The sequence below is a fragment of the Ischnura elegans genome, chromosome 2, assembly GCF_921293095.1.
Source record: "Ischnura elegans chromosome 2, ioIscEleg1.1, whole genome shotgun sequence".
Classification (NCBI taxonomy): Eukaryota; Metazoa; Arthropoda; class Insecta; order Odonata; family Coenagrionidae; genus Ischnura; species Ischnura elegans.
In genome coordinates, this window is record NC_060247.1 from 87,311,313 (window position 1) to 87,330,480 (window position 19,168).

A 19,168-nucleotide genomic window follows, 5' to 3' on the forward strand; every position below is an offset into this window, starting at 1 on the left:
ACTTCTAGCGACCTATTGATGATGAATTAAAAACTTCTTTCCGTTTCCAACTTAAAGCTGTTAGACAATGATGAATGCAACTGGTTTTTAACAATCGATTATTTATTTCAAATCGAAATTATAGGAATATTAAAAATAAAACAGAAGAACTGATAAAATGAGAAAAGGATAACAGAGGGATGGAGACTTTTGATGAGTATTCAGGAAAGCTTGCCATGTTCCCTTCGAGAGAGTCCCATTGAAAGGCTAAGCTTATATGTAACTATTATTTCCTATCTTGCAACTAAATTCACTAAGGAGCCATAGGATATACATATGGCCCCTTAGTGAATTTATATACATATTATATTACATATTATATTGGCCCCTTATACATATTGGGAGATTGAGGAGAATAAAACTCGAGGGCCCTGAACATCCAGGGAAATAGTAAGTATATACTCATGAAGAATTGAATGTGTGAAAGTTAAACCATTAAATGCTCATGAGGCATACGGCTTCAACAGTATACGCTGCCTAGGGACTTTCACAGTTTATATTATAAATTCACCTTTTTACCTCTCCCCTGGCATCATGAATGGTTTAAATTATATTTTTAATCATGAGGGATACAGATAACAACTTTAACAGCATGAACAAAGGTATTAACCAAGGTATCCACTACACTGCCCAAGACACGGTGCTGAAAGCAATAATGCTAAGCTGCATGTACAGTAATAATTCTCTTAAGATCACACTGAAAACAATCTTACATTAACCCTTTCGCTGCTGCTCAATCTCTGAAAAACCAACCCCTCACATGCGTAATTGTTGTACATTGTTTTTAATCCCCAATATGAGAAGACTGTTAGCCTTTCAGACTCCCCCTCAGAAATAAATCCTGAATCCATCCTTGGTTTAGGATAAGCATGTAACCTGAGCCATACAATGGTACAGCCTTTAAAATGGAAATCAGGAAACTTTACAATGAAAAGACAATGAAATATTTTTCGCTCATTTATTCCAATTATAAAATACGATTTTTTCATAGATTTTCATCAATCGAAGAATTCATGCCCCATTAAACATTCCATTTTTTGGCATAATTTTTTCATTTTAACAGATTCATTTCACAGCGTTCAATTTAGATCACTCTGGCACACCACAATTTACTCTATGCTGCCTTTCATACAGACAGTCCTCTTCCACGCACACACACATACATTCATACACTCAAACATGCATGTAAAAACTGTATTAGCTTTAACAGCAATTATTATGATTCATAACAAAACACAGCTGATATTCACAACACCTAAAGATAATGTACAACCTTAGGTTTACAAGAAAATTATATTTGATAATATAAATTTAATTTAAAAATATATATGACTATCATCATCTGCAACATCAAAAAGTTAACGGAAAACATAGCATTTCAATGTAGGTAATCCTGTAGACTTTGCAAGAAATTTAAAAAATAATATTCCTGAAAAAATAACAAAAATGAAGCATTAAAAAAAAAGTCTCGAAAAGAGGCCCACGTAATCATGATTCCTTTGCACCAAGAGGCAAGATAAATGTCACTGACATATATATTTTTAAATTTATTGGGCAATTAGCTGATATTATAACTATTATGGATATATGCTCCAGTTACGTATGGAGTTTTATCAAGGTTATCCACAGGAGGATTGAAATGATTTCATATACTCTATCATTACCACCAGATTAATCATTTTTCCACTCATTCAAGGGATGATGCGTTCCTAAATGCAAGCAGAAATTGAGCACTAACACACTTAACCACATAACATAATTTCAGGCTAATACTGACAATAGCCTAATTAAATAAATAAACAGAACATGACTCATGGTGGTCCTGTAATAAAGCATTTCTAAAATCTAAACTTCATTCACAAGAGATGCCTGAATCTTGGAAATGAGCTCAAGATAACTTCATTGGACATAAGTGGAGACAAAGAACACCACCAAATACAAGTTTTACAGGCAACCAATCACAGGAGTCCAGAATGTCCGACACTGGTCATTTATTAAATACCATTTGCACAGTATCATTTCGAAAAATAAAGCAAACAGTTGACTGACTAGTCTACACATACTTTCTTTTACAGTCTGAATTACATACAACTTTATATACAAGTAAATGCTCATACAAACAAAAATCAAGATTGACATACACATCATTGGGAATTTCTTTGTAAGAAAAGTATCAATTTTGAAAATAGACAGTAAAAAACCTTCCCTGAAAGACAATGGAAAATTATAAATTAATGTGCACAGAAGTGAGAAAAAATGCTGCGATAGAAGTAGGTCAGTACATAGAGAGAGATATAGAATGATAGAAGACAGCACGTTCTTGCCTCACAGGACAGCTCTTGAGGCAAATCTCCCACATTAATGGCAGTGTGGCGAGTGGGTGGAATCATATGATCATGGTGTTCTATGGAAAGCTAGGAGCCAACATGGTGGAGAGTATTGATATCAATCTCAATACGTCCTACCAAAGTACACCATGTCTTCAGAATTTCCTCGGCCAAGTTCCACAAATCCAAGTTTGCTGTAGAACTCAATGGTGTACTTATCCCTCACACTCAACTCGGTGAAGCACCCAAAGGATCCTGCAAATAAACATGGGTAACCCAAGGTGAGAAGTGTTTTAAACATCCTACGCATATAGATGGTAACAAGCATTATTACAGTAAGTCCTCCACTCACTAACATTCGACTTACAAACTTTCAGAGATACGAGCATTCAAAAAATTGAGGTCTGCCTGAAATTTCAAATTTGGAACCATTGAGGATGGCCAATGCAATGCAGTGTGCATGGAGGATCTAGCTTTTTGAGCACTGTCTAAAAGAAGCATCAATTAAACCATTGTGAAGTCAGGAACTGTTCAGCATTTTTCCTTCCCTTCTCGTTTGAAATTTTTTAAGCTCCAATTGCGTCGCACGCACAGCTTGATCAGTTGGTTACCGTCGTGAGTTAACGCAAAATTTAATTCAGTGGTGTATTCTTCAGGATAACTACACTTTTCGATTCCTTGCTTTAGAGTTTCAACTCACGAACAAGGTCTCAGAATGCATCTCCTTTGTATGTCGAGGACTTATTATATTTTATATCACTCACCATTAGCTCTTAAAGCTGCCAGAAGAATAGTGACAAGATGTTTGGCAACACTCTGGTCGAGTACAGTATTTAATATAGATGTGGCTATCAGAGAAGGATGCTGAGCAAGTATTACTTCAGGAACATCTCCTTTCCAGTTGTGAAGCCCTTCAATTATTTCCTGAAAATTATAACAGGACACAAAATGTAATTCAACAGCATAGAAAATATCCAACAAACAATGAATATAAAAACCTTTATGCATGAAACAGTCAAAACCACGAATGAAGTCAACACTGAAAAATATTGTACTAAATAGTGCTAGGAGCACTGCATATGGATAGGCATTCCAGGATGTTGAAGACAAAAGGTTTTACACATTCTCCAGATTAAAAATAAAAAGGTAACATCTATCTGATGTCAAGGGGCAATTTCAGACGTAAACTCCCCCACGAAACGGGCACAGGAGGATCTCAATTAGATACATAAAAAGATATGATACACAATTTTATACTGAACTTATGAAATTAATAAGAGCATTGGAGAATAATGTTAGTGAGATAGTAGGATCTGAACACTGCCTGGATGGGTTTTTCACCATCTAAGGCAGGGGTCTTCAACCTCTCTTAATGCAAGGGCCAAAAATCGATTTCACATCATCCACAATGCTCCATGTCACTCTACCATCCCATCAATAAAATTTTTAAAAACATATAATTTTAAAGTGCAATAATATTCATTGGTTAAAAAGTTCAATCAATGAATATAATTTTTGGCTGTTATTTTTGACAAGTATGTCGATATATATTTTATACTGCATGATGCTAAACAATATTTTCTTTAGCCTCTAGCGGGTGCAAAAAATTAGCCAGAAGGGCGTGGGTTGAAGATCCTTGATCTAAAGCATGGATGCCAGTGATTGTCCAACATATTGTTTTGCAAAAAAAAACTCGATAGAACCAAATTGGCAAAAAGTATTAAAACAAAAAAGTTATGATTTCACCCACCTCAGCTGGAGTGAGGGTATCCGAGTCGGCTCTCTTTTCTGGACGAGGATATTTATCACACATTTCTGGTAGCCACGCTATTTCCAAGCGCCTATAAAACTGCCTAGCATCCAGTGCTGCCACTGCATACCCAACCACACGGCCACCAATAACAGACCTTCCACTCTGACCTGCTCTGGAGATGGCCTCTTCAAAGCAGTCATCCCCAATTTCCTCAACGGCAAAACAAAACTCTGGACTCAGTGCCAAAAATGCTCCCACAAGCCTAAAGAAATGACAAAATGTTTTTAAACCACAAGCATTATTTCTCAATGTCAACAGAAAATCAAAATTTTACCAAGTATCAGTACACATATTTATGAAGGAAATAATAAGAAATAAACCTTAACATAGTCCTATGTATTAAGCTCAAAGTGCACTCAAGGAGTGAAAATTCCAAAAGGAAAAATCATTTTCCTTAAATGGTATTCAAACTTGGGTCCACTGAACCTGGGCCAGAGCCTAACTTTGAATGCTTGGTAATACCGTAGTTTTCATTCCAGTAACTTACAATTTTGATATAAGAAAGCCTGATCTAGTATGGACAGTTTTCAGAAAACAAATTGTTCATAACACTAAAATTCGTTGATTTGTTGTAAGCAATGCAAATCTCTGCTAACTTCGGAACCAATGGGTCAACTGAAAATTAACTGGTACAGTTGTGTGCTGTAGAATATAAGAAATGCTGGTACGTAGATCACACACGTTGAATGTTAGTAGTATATTCAATATCGTTTGATATTTACTATTGCTCTGAGCTCTGGTTATCTCTTTTTCTCCGTCTAGCAAGGCAGACCAAAACAAAGCAGCAGAAAAGAGAAAGTCTCTCAACACAGTGCTCTGTTGCCATTTCGTACACCGTGAAGCACAGTACAGTGCCAGTCATTTAAAAGAAGCGCACCGACTGCCAAATCGCCAGCAACAACGAGTCTCTTTTCTCTTCCTGCGAGAACGCATATAGAAATATCAAGATAAATAATAAGCAATATTGACATTATTAGTGGCAGCTAACGTAAATTTAATACATACCACCGTAGTGTTGCATTCATTGTACAGCATACATCAGTAACAATCAATTGTCAATTGACCCATTGGTTCCAAAGTTAGCAGAGATTTTCATTGGTTACAATAAATCAAGAAATTTTAGTGGTATGAACAATTTGTTTCCTGAAAACTGTTCATCCTAAATCAGGCTTTCCTATTGCAAGTTACTGGAATGAAAACTAGAAATAAATTCCCTTTTGCATGATTTTTGTTGCAGTGAAATTGATTTCTTCCTATAGACGTTAGAGCTCCTCAAACTTGGGTGCCTTGCTTTTTTTACAGACAGTAGGGACACCTGGTAGCAGAAGGTATATATGTGAAAAGCATTAAGAATTTACATTTCAGAAACATGGGATTAAAAGTGGTTAGGAGAAGATAGGCAGCAATGAGATGAATGAAGTATGAATATCAGGGATAAGAGCAATAAATACATATAAGGCAGAACATGGTGACAAAGAGTAGACAATCTAAGCACTTGATAGAGGATGAATGAATTTTATGCATGCAGAAGAGAAAGAATAACACTGATTTCCCAATAAAACCTCACAACCCTATTATTTCTTTGAGGGCCATACAGAATTTTCGACTTGCATGAAAAAATTGCCAGGTAATTTAACAGAGAAATGTAAACCTTGTGAAAAATGTCTTATTTTCTCCTGGTCAGCGTGATCCACCAGTGGGCCACACTTCCAATCGCACCACATAGGCTACCATAATTAGTACACACACAGCAAGTTTTATACCCCCAACTTCTCACTTCACTAAATGGCGAAAGCCACAAAATGAAGAAAAGCAATAAATTTACCACAGCACAAGGAGGCAGTCGGGTGGAACAGCGAACATGTTAAGCAGCCTTTATTTAAGAAATTAAGCAAAAACATCACTATGGTAAAATTATTACATCACAACATGAGATGATTACGAGTCACTCGAGGCACTTAAACAAAAATTTTCCAACATTGCTGTGAGCATCGTTGGCACTTCAAGCATTGATCAGCCAGGTTATCAGTTAGTATTTCCACCAAGCCAGACTGAGGTTAAGGTCTGACATCAAACATAGCTTATCAAGGGAATTCATGCAAATGAATATCGTTGATTAATCTTCAGTATTGTTGGCTTAAATTAGAGGATGGTAAAAATTAATTAAAATTTTGAGTGGATACACAAAACTAGGCCACTTACTTGTCCCCAATCAAATTTGGCATGTCCACAAACACACTAGAACCATCCATCCCATCACTACATGTTCTCCTACACACATCATACACACTTGCAGCATCCGAGGGCATGCATGGCCTGATTTTATACATTTTCCCACTGGGCATGTCAGGTGCTTTGTAGACAAATAAATCATTGCTGGAGTCAACCGGGATGAGTCGCTAAGAAAGAAATGACAAAGATGTTAACACATGCAAGAATTTACATGAAATCTTCTTTTCCCAACCCCTAAACATTTAAAAATCACACTGAGAGAATACATGACTACAAAAATGTGGTTCATTAATAAAAAAATAGGTTGCTAAAAACCAAGCTAAAATGGTTGCAGAGATGTTAAACAATAGCCCCACACTTCGAACACTTCACTCGACTCATGGATTTCCAATATGATCAGCATGCTATGAATAATCAGCAGCTATGATTTACGTACAGAAATTTACTACATCCATCAAATCAAAAGTGAAATCAGTTATGTAGCAGGAGAAGTCCACTACTGATTTAGGCGAATTCCCAGAGCCTACCACTGCTACAACTACAGTGGAACAGTATAACAAGTACTCATTATCCCCAAAAAATTGCTTCCTACATGTACTGGGTATTCCTTATACATATCTACAGATGAAGATTGTAGCCCCAAAACAACCATATTCACCCATAATTACAGCTTTATTTTATTCATTTTTATTTTATTTTATTCTCAAACCACCAGATACAGCTCTTATTGGCCATTTTACACCGGGGTGTTCAACAAATGTAACAAGTAAACGTACACAAACGACCATGCCCTGGACAGGGGAAACCAACCCAGGCGAGACTCGAACCCGCGACCTCTTGTTTGGCAGGCGAGAACGTTACCCCGCCACCACCGAGGCCGGCGGGGTAACGTTCTCTATACAGCTATAAATACAACCAATAGTATCCTCACATAATGCTTAACATTGTCTTTCCACTCCTCAACTTGATTTACAGCACCCTCTGGTGTTTGAAAATCTCATTATCTCGTTGTAATCAAACAAAAATATCTCTTATAGTAATCATAGAAAAAGATTCTCTCACTCTCTCTTATAAAAAAGATTCACTCCTAAGTACAAAATTGACATCCCTTCATCACCCAAACCCAGATTGACCAAGCCTCAGACATCAATTGGAAAGCTTTAAACAGCAGATTCAACAAAAGGCATTTTTATGAACAAAGAAATAAAGTTGCCAATATTACAAAGAAATTCTCACATGTCACTAAAATGGTGTTTTAAAGAAATAACAATCAAAATTATTCATCCAACATTGGAAAAGCAGATTGAATGGCATGACTGAATTTAATTATGCATAAGCACTGCCAGAACAAGTGACTTTGTACGCAGTCACGTGCACGGGTGCAAAGTTAAATACACCAAAGGATGAAGTTCGCCATAAAAAATCACAATCGGGAGACCCGGGTTCGAATCCCAGCTAAGTCAAATATTTTTTCTTGGCGAACTTCATCTTTTGGTGTATTTAATTATGTATAGTTGAAATGACAAAATTACAATTACGTACAGCTTATTAAAACAATTTGTCTGTTTCCACACTATTTTATTTTCACCGACCATGGTTTCGGCAACTTGTGCCATTGTCAAGGTACATAGCCTTGGGTGACAGCCTTTTTATAGGTTTTTCAGGAGGGGGGAGGGAGAGGGGGGATGGGGTGTGTTCATTCCGAGGTTACTGATGACGTTAATGGGCGATGAGTTGGAGGTAAGGAATTTCAATTTTGATGCAAAAATGTTACGTGTGCATGACAAGGGGCGGAAACTGGATTTCTTAGAACAGTTTGAAATTGTGAATTGTCCCGCTGATTTTAATTATGTAACGCCCATATGTTGCCATTCCACTCACCCCTGCTGAACATTACCCTACCTCCAACTCATCGCCCATTGACGTCATCAGTAACCTCGGAATGAACACACCCCATCTCCCCTCTTCCTCCCCCTCCTGAAAAACCTATAAAAAGGCTGTCACCCAAGGCTATGTACCTTGACGATGGCACAAGTTGCCAAAACCATGGTCGGTGAAAATAAAATAGTGTGGAAACAAACAAGTTGTTTTAATAAGCTGAATATCAAAGATTTCTACCACATCACGCCGGACACTGTATCTTTTATACAACTATGTAATTCAGTTCACCCAACCAGTCAGTTTAATTAAGAATTAAATGCGAACCAAGACTTCAACAATGCAAAAAAATTACCTTACCAAAATAGCTCTGATTACATAGTGTAATACTTTTTCGTAGTAAAATCTGTTTGAATGTAATTCCGACCATGGAAAAACCGAAATAACAGACTAAAATTACTGCTAAGAAATGCTTTCCTCAATGTGTAAGACAGAAATAATAAGATGGAATAAATATATTTACTTCTAAAATAAGATGGAATTTCTGGTTAGTAATTTCAATAGTTCTGGTAGGTCCATAACTAGAGCAGAAATAAAACTCACTTGCAAGTCTGCCGTCAGCCCACCACGAAAAACCCATGGCTCCTGCTCACCACTCATATATGCCTCCTTCCACCCTTTGGAAAACCCTGAAAGTAAAGATTAATTTCTTCTAAATAATGCCAAAACTTGGGCAAAGATGCAACCTAGAAAAGTTTTCAAGGTAGGAGTAAATAGAGCTAGAATGCTCAAAATTACATGATTCTTCTAGATGGGACCTAATATTTGATTGAAACAGGGTTTTGATACATGATCCTCAGACATTTTTATGGCACATTTAGAATGCTACCCCAGCCCCACATCATACTACGAGGCAAAAATAGAAATGTGCTGCAATTAAAAGAGTTTTAGAAGGTCCATAATAGCAATTTTGCAGTTAAAGAATGACTTCGGAATTTTCATTTAAACTGATGAGCCTTTAATCCATTCACAAAGACTACTTCTCCTTGTCCACTGAATACATTGATCTACCCACACATTTAATTTATTTCCACAACTAGCAACTAACTTGCCTGAACCAGAAATGCTAAATATAAACTACTTCCCCAAAACATGAAAACAGCAAATAAAGGCCTCCCCAGCTTAAGGGTTTGCAAATTGAAAAATTAATTATAATACGATGACTAAATAAAATTTATATAAATCATCATAGAAAAGACACATATATGACTAATAAATTTACTCAGAATTTACATTGAAATTTAACTGATTCATCATGATTACCACAAACTGAGAGGCAATTCTATTTGAAAAGGATAACCAGGAAAAGCCACATGTTCACTAAAGACCTCATTTACAAAACAATATGAAAGGACTACATACATACATATAAGTTTCCATTTTGTTACAAGCAATGACAAGTAGAGCAGATAAAATTGAAGAGCAAAAAACATGCAAATCTCTAATTAATTACACCTCTAAAATCACACTATGTATCCTATCACGATGAAGCATTAACCCCATCCCAAAATCTACTACTCTGACCACAAATATAAACTTTGATATCTAAATCATATATGTACTTTATGATTCCAGCATCATTGACACTATTGGAAAATTCTCAACCCTCAGCTTTAAGATGGATGAAATCTAGCGCAAAAAACACAATCGAATTGCTCAAGGGGTGAATTGGTGGTATGTGGATTCCTTGTACTGATGTTTTGCTGACAATTCACATGTTTTGGAAAACCATAAATTTCATTAAGTTAGCGATATAGGTACTTCATTTGAATCGTGCTGAATCTTAACTTCAATGCTAGTTATTGGCAGGCATTATGAAATGTAACAACATTAAAAAATGCCATGTCAAAGGATATATGCCCCTGGGCTAACAGCCTCCTCAGCAGATGTAACTCAGACAGTCGCCACAAGGGAAAAAAATTTTGAGGTGGGGAGGAGGGTCTGAAGCCCCCCTCCCCTCCCAGTCTACATGCCTGACTGAAGGTCAAGGTGAATCCCTCTGCAATTGATATACATATAATAGCACTTTACTTGGAATTAAATTTAATACTAACCAAGTTAGCTATTTAGTAGCACCACAGGGAAGGATATTAACAGCAGCAAGCATTGAAAACTTATAGTAAAGGAATTTTAGACAAGAATTTGTATACGTTGCAAATATTTTTTAAATGATGCCAAGGAATATGTCAGCTCTATAAGTAAGTTTTGCACTTCCTCTTTTATTGTAACCAGATGATGTTTGTGTTTGATGTAGGCCTTCTAGTATAAATGCTAACATTTTTACCCTTTGCACTATGTCACTTAGACATGAAGATACATAATAAGATCCTCAACATTTAATAAATGTATTGGTACGCAGCTCTTTCACTTCTAACAGATTAAAAAAGTCAATTAAGTGATAGCATGTAGGTACCAATTTTGTACGTTGTAATCATGAATAATAACAATAAATCACCTCCTACAACCAATAACCTTCCTTCACATGCGACATTATTTCTTTCAATGACTTGCTTAAATTTTTATGAACGTAATTCAAATATGGCTGATTTATTGAGGGTAAAGTTTTCATTAGCTAACTTTATCAACAAAAAAATTGCTTCTGGAGTAAATACATACCGTATATCTCCGAATATAGTCCCCCCTTTTTTTCCAAAAATGGCCGCGGAAAAGTAAGGGGGGGGACTATAATCGAGTGTAATCCAATTTAGCATACTAAAGGTGACCATAAAGTAATAAATAACGGCATAATGGCTAATGTTCTCGTAGTCTTTCTATTTGAGTACATTTATGAGGATTATAATCAGAGATATTAGTAAATACTGCCACGTTTTACCGGAAATTAAGACAATTTTTACCACAAATGTTGTACAGATACGATTATTCCGATTCAAATAGCATATCGAATATGCGTTTTCACGGAATCCATCGGGTAGCCGCTAATTTTTCTTGGAAAAGTATTGTTAGAATAATTCAATCGACACTGATCACTTAATGACGCAAAACAGTAAATAATTAAAATGAAAAATAAACACACACTATCATTACATTAATCGAACACTAGAATTGAATCAATAGTTTATGTACCCGTCGCTCATTTAATAACTACACGATTTAAATAATTGCGAAAAATAAACAGATAAAGTGAACCTTTCGTGACGATTTAGCATTTCATTGCGTCCGTAGCTACTATACGTCCGTGCGGTTCGTGTTTACAACCACTGCCTTTACCGCCTTCACAGAACAAGAATGCGCAATAGGTGATGCATTTGTTTCTGAAAAGGCGCAATAATCGACGACTTTAAACCAGAAGCGCCGGCATTACTGCATTTGATCGAAATACAGCGACTCAGCATCGAAAGTGTAATCAATTTATTGAGGAATATCTTCAATTCGTCTGGGTAAATAGCAAAAAATAATTTTACGTTCAACAGTGAGGTGATGGATCAAGTAGAAAGATGAGGATCAATCCTGCCGCAGATTAGAGGCCTTCAAAGACGGAGTTTCGATGCCAATTTAAAAATAGCCGTTGCAGAATACGCCGTAAATCATAGTATTTACAGCGCTAGCAAAGCGCTAATACATCGCGGAAGTCATTTCGGGGGTCTCGATGCGGCAGATTCAAAGAATTAAGAGGAAAATATCGTCGAATTTGTGCGCAAATGCAGAGCAGAAGCTCTTTGTGTAACTTATGCAATGATTCGCGACGAGGCATTGAAAATTGATATAATTTTTTTTCAGTTTTAATGTTTGTTGGAAAAAGTTTATTTCTTAATTTTATTACTTTGATATTTGTAAGTCCTGTAGTTTAATTGTTTTGCTTAGCAGGCATTTGATAGCAATATTTTTATAATATTTATAATTTATTTAACACAATTTTATTTAGATTTCCTAAATTCTTCAGGTCACTTGGATTTGTGATGACTTGATGGGTGTGTTACACTGGATCTAAGGAAGTTTCAGGGCCAAATGCAATACTGTTTATGGGCTTTAAGTTAAAGCTTATATATTGACATTGTCTGTAGTCATTTGGAAATCAAAAATATTAATAATTTGTGAAGGTTTAAAAAATACAATAGCCTTGGATACTTAAAAAAATTCTCATTTCTTCATTACATCTGGTTAAGGAACTATAAATTACTGATACATGCAATGGATCACAACATGTTTTAGGTATAGTTATTTTGTTGTGATGGAAAATATGTGAACAGATTTGTTCTTAATCTTCACAGAAAATAATAGTTTTTATCGAATCTAGAATCTTAACTTGCTAACCACAGAAAAATTGCCTTCCTTTACATTTTAAAATTTTTCCCAAAACTGAGGTCTCAAATTTGGGGGGGGACTATATTCGGGGGGGGACTATATTCGGAGATATACGGTACTAGTTTTCAATGATATACGGATACGAAATTAATGATGTTTCATTACATGCATGCCCAAAATCAGTCTTAGAGAGGTAACATGCTCTATTCAGCTCCACACTATCATAAGAATCGACTGCTAAATGCCAGGATGTTCTCCTGTTAAAAAATTAGTGAGCCATTCTTCCATGCTTAAGAGCTGAGATGAAATTAAGAGAAAAATCATAGTAGGATGAATTTTTTTCTTCAGGAATTTATTGTTTTGTATTTTTTATTAGTTTCATTGCATTTTGTATATTTTCATGTTTACACATATGTATTGTCAACTGAGTTGATACGCATCTCTGATTGCAATCCATCTGTAAGTTTTTAGGTTATGTACACGTTAAAAGGAAACATTTTTTGATAAAACATGATACTTCACTGATGAAAAAGAGAACATGAAGACCAGCAACATAGATATAGTACATGAATGTACTTAACCCTATATGAGCAACGCAAACTTTAAATAATGAGAAGTACCAATGGCATTCAACATGAATGGATGGGAATAGTTTATGCTAAAAGTAATCAAAAGAATTTATGGATTAAAATAAGATTTGGTCCATGGAGAGGTAAAGGCACTCCAAAAACTGCTTGAGGTCTAATCCACTGGGACCAGAAGTAGATTTTGACATAAAGAAAATACCAGGATGTTACGATTCCAAAGCAGCAAAAGGATAAATATACATCCATGCACAAATTTACCAGGATTAATAGTGGGGAACCTTGATACATTCGACATTCAAAAGGCTCCACATGGAAGACATCCCTAGCTCTTAATAACTGAGCAGAAATCTAAGTAGGAATCCCAGATAGCTAAGAACTTTTCTTGCTCCCTCCTATCGGTAGATATGTCATATGTATTTAAGTGAAAATGATGCAGGGTAAAAAAATATATCTTCACTATGCTAATTTATGTCATCAATAAGGCTATGCAGAGAAACGTGAAACAGAAAACACAGCACCAGAAGGATGGAATCAGTTATTTTGGCTCACACAATGTGTTAAAAATCAGTTTTTGCTACTTGTTTCTTGTTAATTTCTTTTGAAATTATAAGGCTTCGCTCATTTTCACTCATATAATATAAAAGTAGAATGAAAAAATGTAACCATCAATGTCCAATTAATAGACTAATATTACATACCTACAAGTATGGCCATAGGTCACTTTCACCCATAAAATGTCTTGTAGTTAAGTTTTTGTTTGTATTTTCTTATCCAGTGGCCACCATATATTCATTTACAAGACCTAAAATGCATCTTTCTCTATTCGAATCAGTATTTGCAGTTTCTTTTTTATTTAAATAATACTAAGTAGCAGAGCTAATTCTATGTAAATCATGAAAAGCTTCAAATTTCATTATGTCTTACACTCACCCATCCATTCATCATCCCTAACGAATTAGAATTACACAACCAAGATGTTAAGAAAGAAACTTGGGTGCGCCTTCACAAACTACGATGCCAAAACTTGTGTAGTGCTTGATGCACTTAAAAGTAAATTACTTATGAAACAATAAAAGGAAAGTAAGACTAATTACCACATTAAATGGCTGAAGTAATATTTCATTTGAGTCAAATTAATCAAATAATTAGGAGCATAATCGTAGGAATACTTGAATCAAAGTTCACTTTTAATTATTGAGATAATTATGTACTATCGTAAATAAGCAATGAAAATAACTAAATGATTGGAAGAGATAAAAATAGAAATATTAACCTCAAATATAAATCCCCATAACAACATCAAAGTGCACATTTACATTACACCATAAGTCCTACAACCACATGCATAGAAGCTAAAATTCAGACTACAATAAGCATACAAGCACTGACTAATATCTAAAGGCCGTTTTACACGGTACACGGAATTGCGCAATCTGACGTACGTGCAAAGGCACAATCAAAATTGCGTCGTGTAAAGCGGTGAATTGCTAGAACACATGCGAGAATGCGTGGTTGCGAGACGGCAAAATAGCCCCTGTTCTAATTTCGTTCATGCATTCGCGTACTTCTGCACCATTTTAGAAATTAATGCAGCTCTAACCTGCGCAATTCCGTGCCCCGTGTAAAACGGCCTAAGGAAAAAATAGTTCAAAGCTTCTCCCAGAGAACTTACAACAGTGATTAACAAATTTTGAAAGGATTTTAAGTATATATGATATAACTATTGATGGGCAATTCTTATTAAATAGTAACAAACCCCAAGCAATTGGATTACTCATACATAGATATAGGCAATGAATTTAGACATAAAGTAAATTAATCTTTGAAAAATAAAACTATTATCTTAACTACTTAAAGCAAAACAATTAACTGTCGAGAATGTCAGCCAGGATTTGTCTCCTTAAAAATCAGGCACGAATGTTTACAAAGTTACTGATAATGCATCTTTTGGCCATTTCTATTCTAAATAAATGAAAATAAAATATGTATGGTTAACATATACAGTTGAGGACCTCAATTCAGGAAAGCTTTGGACCAAAGGGTTTCTGGATTTCTGGTCTTCAAGGTACATTATGTTAATTAATTAATTTATAAATGCATTCAGGCTATTGTGCTCGATATTTGAGATCCGTACGTGTCCCTGTCTAGGTTGCTAAGGTATGTTCATAGCATGTGCTAATTTCCTCCCCATCCCAGAACAAGGCTTGGAGAGTGGTGCCATGAGGTGGAAAGTCGAAACACCACACAGAGGAATTTTCAAACGTTCTGGATTTCTGGGTTTCTGGATTCTGGACTTGAGGTCCTAAACTGTATAAGAATAAATGTATTTAACTCACGCAGAATACACAGTAAATCTTATTTATAACAAGGCTGAAGGCGGTCATACATAACTTAATTAAAACTGAACTTTGTAATTGCAGACCTTTTTGAAGCACATCACAGTAACGTCACAACAATCACTTGAAATCCTGCCAGAAAGGAGGTCGGTATTTGACTTCATAAAGGGTATAGGCTACCAACTACATTGACATATAAAACTGCTTGTTTGGCTGTTATGCCTCCCATACTTGCTCTTAGAGGTTATTTTACAGGTGGCACTAAAAAGTATACTCTGATATAGTAGCCATTCTCCCTTCCAAGTGCACATGAGAAGAGTTTGAAGCAGCGACTCTTTGTCTTCTCCCAATAATAATGTTAGACATTCGTTCACATGTCAACTGTTTGAATATCACAGTTGCTGGAAGTTAGCAGACTGGTACACACAGGTGTTCATGCACTTATGGCTACTTTAGAGATAACTATATTTAATTCGTGGTAGTGGGTAGGTAGTCTTGATTAATTTTAGAGATTTATTCTATGGTTAACCAATCGTAAATTAACAAAAATGTAATCTATGATCTTTAAATGTATTTTTCACTTATCAAATGTGCTATTTTTGCCATTGCCTCGCATGCGGTTGAATCCAGTCTAAGGGATCTAGAGATTTTGTCACACTCAGGCATGTTTACATCACAATCCATCAAGGTCAAACTGGAAAGGAAGGGAATAGTAGACATAAAGGCAGTGGGTGAAGTGGAAGCCAAGATGAAAGAAGTAGAGACTGGATGATTCACAGCCAAGCGCTCACCTGCATACACAGTTGGCTGGAGTAACAGAGCAGCAAAAATATGAGTACAATCACGTTATCGCCCCTAAAAAGATTGGGTCGGGTGAAGAAAGCTCTCAATGAGTCTGGGAAGGAAGCTAAAATAACAGACTAAATGCATGAATAAAAATATAATGTTAGATTTGCATAAATTATGAACGTTACAAGAAATTTAATAGAAAGTTTATACTTTAAGTGTTTTCCAATTATTTGTGATGCCTCTCCCCATCATTAGTCCAGATAATTGGGAGTTTACTGAACATAGATCAAAATAACTTATGCACCTCAGCATCACCATCCAGATCTGTTGGGTAAAGTATAAGTCCTACATGGAGCATAATCGTAAACACGCTGAAACATGGACCCAAAAGAAGAAGGATCAGAATAGGCTGAATATCACTGGCTAACAATCCTTGGATTCATATGATGCAGGTCAGGAGTTCAAAATGTGAGTGTGGAAGAAATGAAATGGAAATAAAAAGGAATGAGGAAGTTTTAGAGGTGGGAGAGGAAAGAAAACAGCTTGAAGAGATATAAAGAGTTGAAGGGTATGGATGGAACAAGTACTTCAGGGAGAGGAGACAATGAAAACCATCATATAAGGTAATAATGGGTTAGCCACGAGGAGGAAGGAAAAGAACAGAATTCATGGATGGAATCAAGAATAAGTGGCCTTATGTAGATTTCAAGGAGGTTCAATAATGGAATTGGGACATGATGAGGTGATTAGCAAAATATTTCACGTTAAGCTTCCCTAAAATGGCAGATGACTTTAATTATCAAGTAATAACAATAATAGGCAAGGTTTTAGATGACAGTAAATATTTTTATATTGATAGAATCTTTGGGTCCTTTTTGAAGCATGCAGTACCTGTGAGCACACATGCCAATGATTTCTAAAATGCAAATTATGATTATCAACCATTAAAAATTGAGTAACTAAAATAAAGAAAAGTACATACATGTACGGATATTTTCGAATGCTCCAACTTAATTTCAAGTTAATTTGATGACACAGGACAACAACACTTTCTCATATGACAATTTCCAAACTACCGCCAACTCAGGAGACGCATCAAAGATTTTTAAAATTCAAAAAAGGCTGCTTAGGATTACCTTAAAAAAACTATATTGTTCCTCATCCAGACCTATCTTCACAAAACTAAACATACTTCCATTTCCTTGTGTGTACATCAGGTATTCCGTGAGATCTAGAGATTTAATGCCTCTCCCCAACATGTGCGACAAAATCTCTCCAACTTCATGATAAATTCTGACTTTCACGGGTACGAGACTCGAATTTCCAAGCATCTACATCAAGGTAGTGTCAGGACCAGAGCATCTAGCTATGGCCCAAAGGAAATGGGCATCAAACTATACAACAAATTGCCCACTCAAATAAAAAACTCTCCAATGGTGTGTGCATTTAAAAAAAAAGGTTCGCAATTTCCTTCAGATGAATTTATTTTATTCAATAAATGAATATTTACACAAATAATTAACATTACTGTAAATATGTACCCACAGTGAGGCTTTTTAAAATTACTCTATGGCTTTATTCAAGTATTTTCTCTCTACCTTGACGTGTCTTATATCACTGTATTTTCTTGTACATTGTCTTTGGACAAATAAACAATAATAATAAAATAATAATAATAATAACATCTAGTGGTCATCATCATCATCACGGCAACTTGAAATCAAGTTAGCAAGATTATGGGTGCTTATGAAAATGTCCTTAGATTGACTGTTGAGTATACATCCTAGTACTGGTAAATTCTAGGATATTTATGATCTTATTTCCAGCATAATCTACAGCAGCACCTCAGCATTGATTACTTTAAGGCACCACATACCTCTACTAGAGTTTGTTTGGTCTGTGGAGGGCAAGCACATCAGTGCTTTAAGAGATCTTTAAGAACCAGTGCTTTTACAGAGGTAGAGAATCTCCCACTCCCATCCTTCTCTACAGTTGGTGAGCATGAAAATATCACGTTTTAGCAAGCTTTAATCTACATCCTCAATATTTACAAATATGTACGAAGTTTGTAAATTTGAAATTATATGTAACATTTTGCTAATGACCTCAGCCTGTCCCCATTCCATTGTTGAATTTCCTTCTTCATATCCATGTATGGCCTCTCATTCTTCATTCTATCCATGAACCCTGTTCTTTTCATTCCCCTTCCTCTCTAATCCGATAAAACCCTCTAGCATTGTTTTCACTATCCCCTCCCCCTGAAGTACATGTTTCGTCCATAACTTCAATCTCATTCAGCAGTTTCTTTCCTCTCTAAATTGATTGCAATTATTTCATAGCCCATTCTTTTTTGTTTTGATTTTGTTTTTGACGCTAAGCTAAAGAGCCAGAGCTGAAAACTTTAATAGGTTAAATTAAGTGATGCAGGTTTAAGTCCACATTTGCAATTTTCACTCCTCCTACCAAGGCACGGCAATGAAGTGCGGAGTTTGTGAGAGGGGGGGGGCAGAGGGGGAAGGGAGAGGGCATCTTAACTTGATAGTATAAGAACATATTCCCTAGTTACATGAAGAAATTAGTTAATCACAGAGCTAAAGGGGTAAGGATCAAAGCAACTTAAAAGGAAATAAATAGCATCTGTATTCATTCATACAGCCAAAATAAAAATTCATTCATTCAGTCAGTCAAGTGCAGAAAAGTGACGCAACCACAGCTCACTGGGTGAACATTGCGGGGAATAAACAACTCTTCCAAATGATTCGATCTAGTATTTGGCAGACCTTCGAACAAGAAGAGGGATATGAAGACAGGAATATCTGATACAAGGTGCCATAAACAACACTG

The 19,168-nt window shown here is 35.8% G+C and overlaps 1 protein-coding gene across 3 annotated transcripts in view; it reads right to left on the reverse strand.

The window, feature by feature from the left end:
• Nucleotides 1-983: 983 nt before the first annotated feature.
• The window catches only part of LOC124154108 (protein O-GlcNAcase), a 39,797-nt gene continuing 21,612 nt past the window's right edge, over nt 984-19,168 (reverse strand). For all 3 annotated transcript variants that reach the window (XM_046527626.1, XM_046527627.1, XM_046527625.1), the window contains 5 exons: nt 8,893-8,978; nt 6,382-6,578; nt 4,117-4,381; nt 3,131-3,290; nt 984-2,621 (listed from right to left, as the gene is read on the reverse strand). In XM_046527626.1, coding sequence (XP_046383582.1) covers nt 2,491-2,621; nt 3,131-3,290; nt 4,117-4,381; nt 6,382-6,578; nt 8,893-8,978 — 839 coding nt within the window. In that variant the 3' untranslated portion in view covers nt 984-2,490. The remainder of the gene's footprint in view (nt 2,622-3,130; nt 3,291-4,116; nt 4,382-6,381; nt 6,579-8,892; nt 8,979-19,168) is intronic.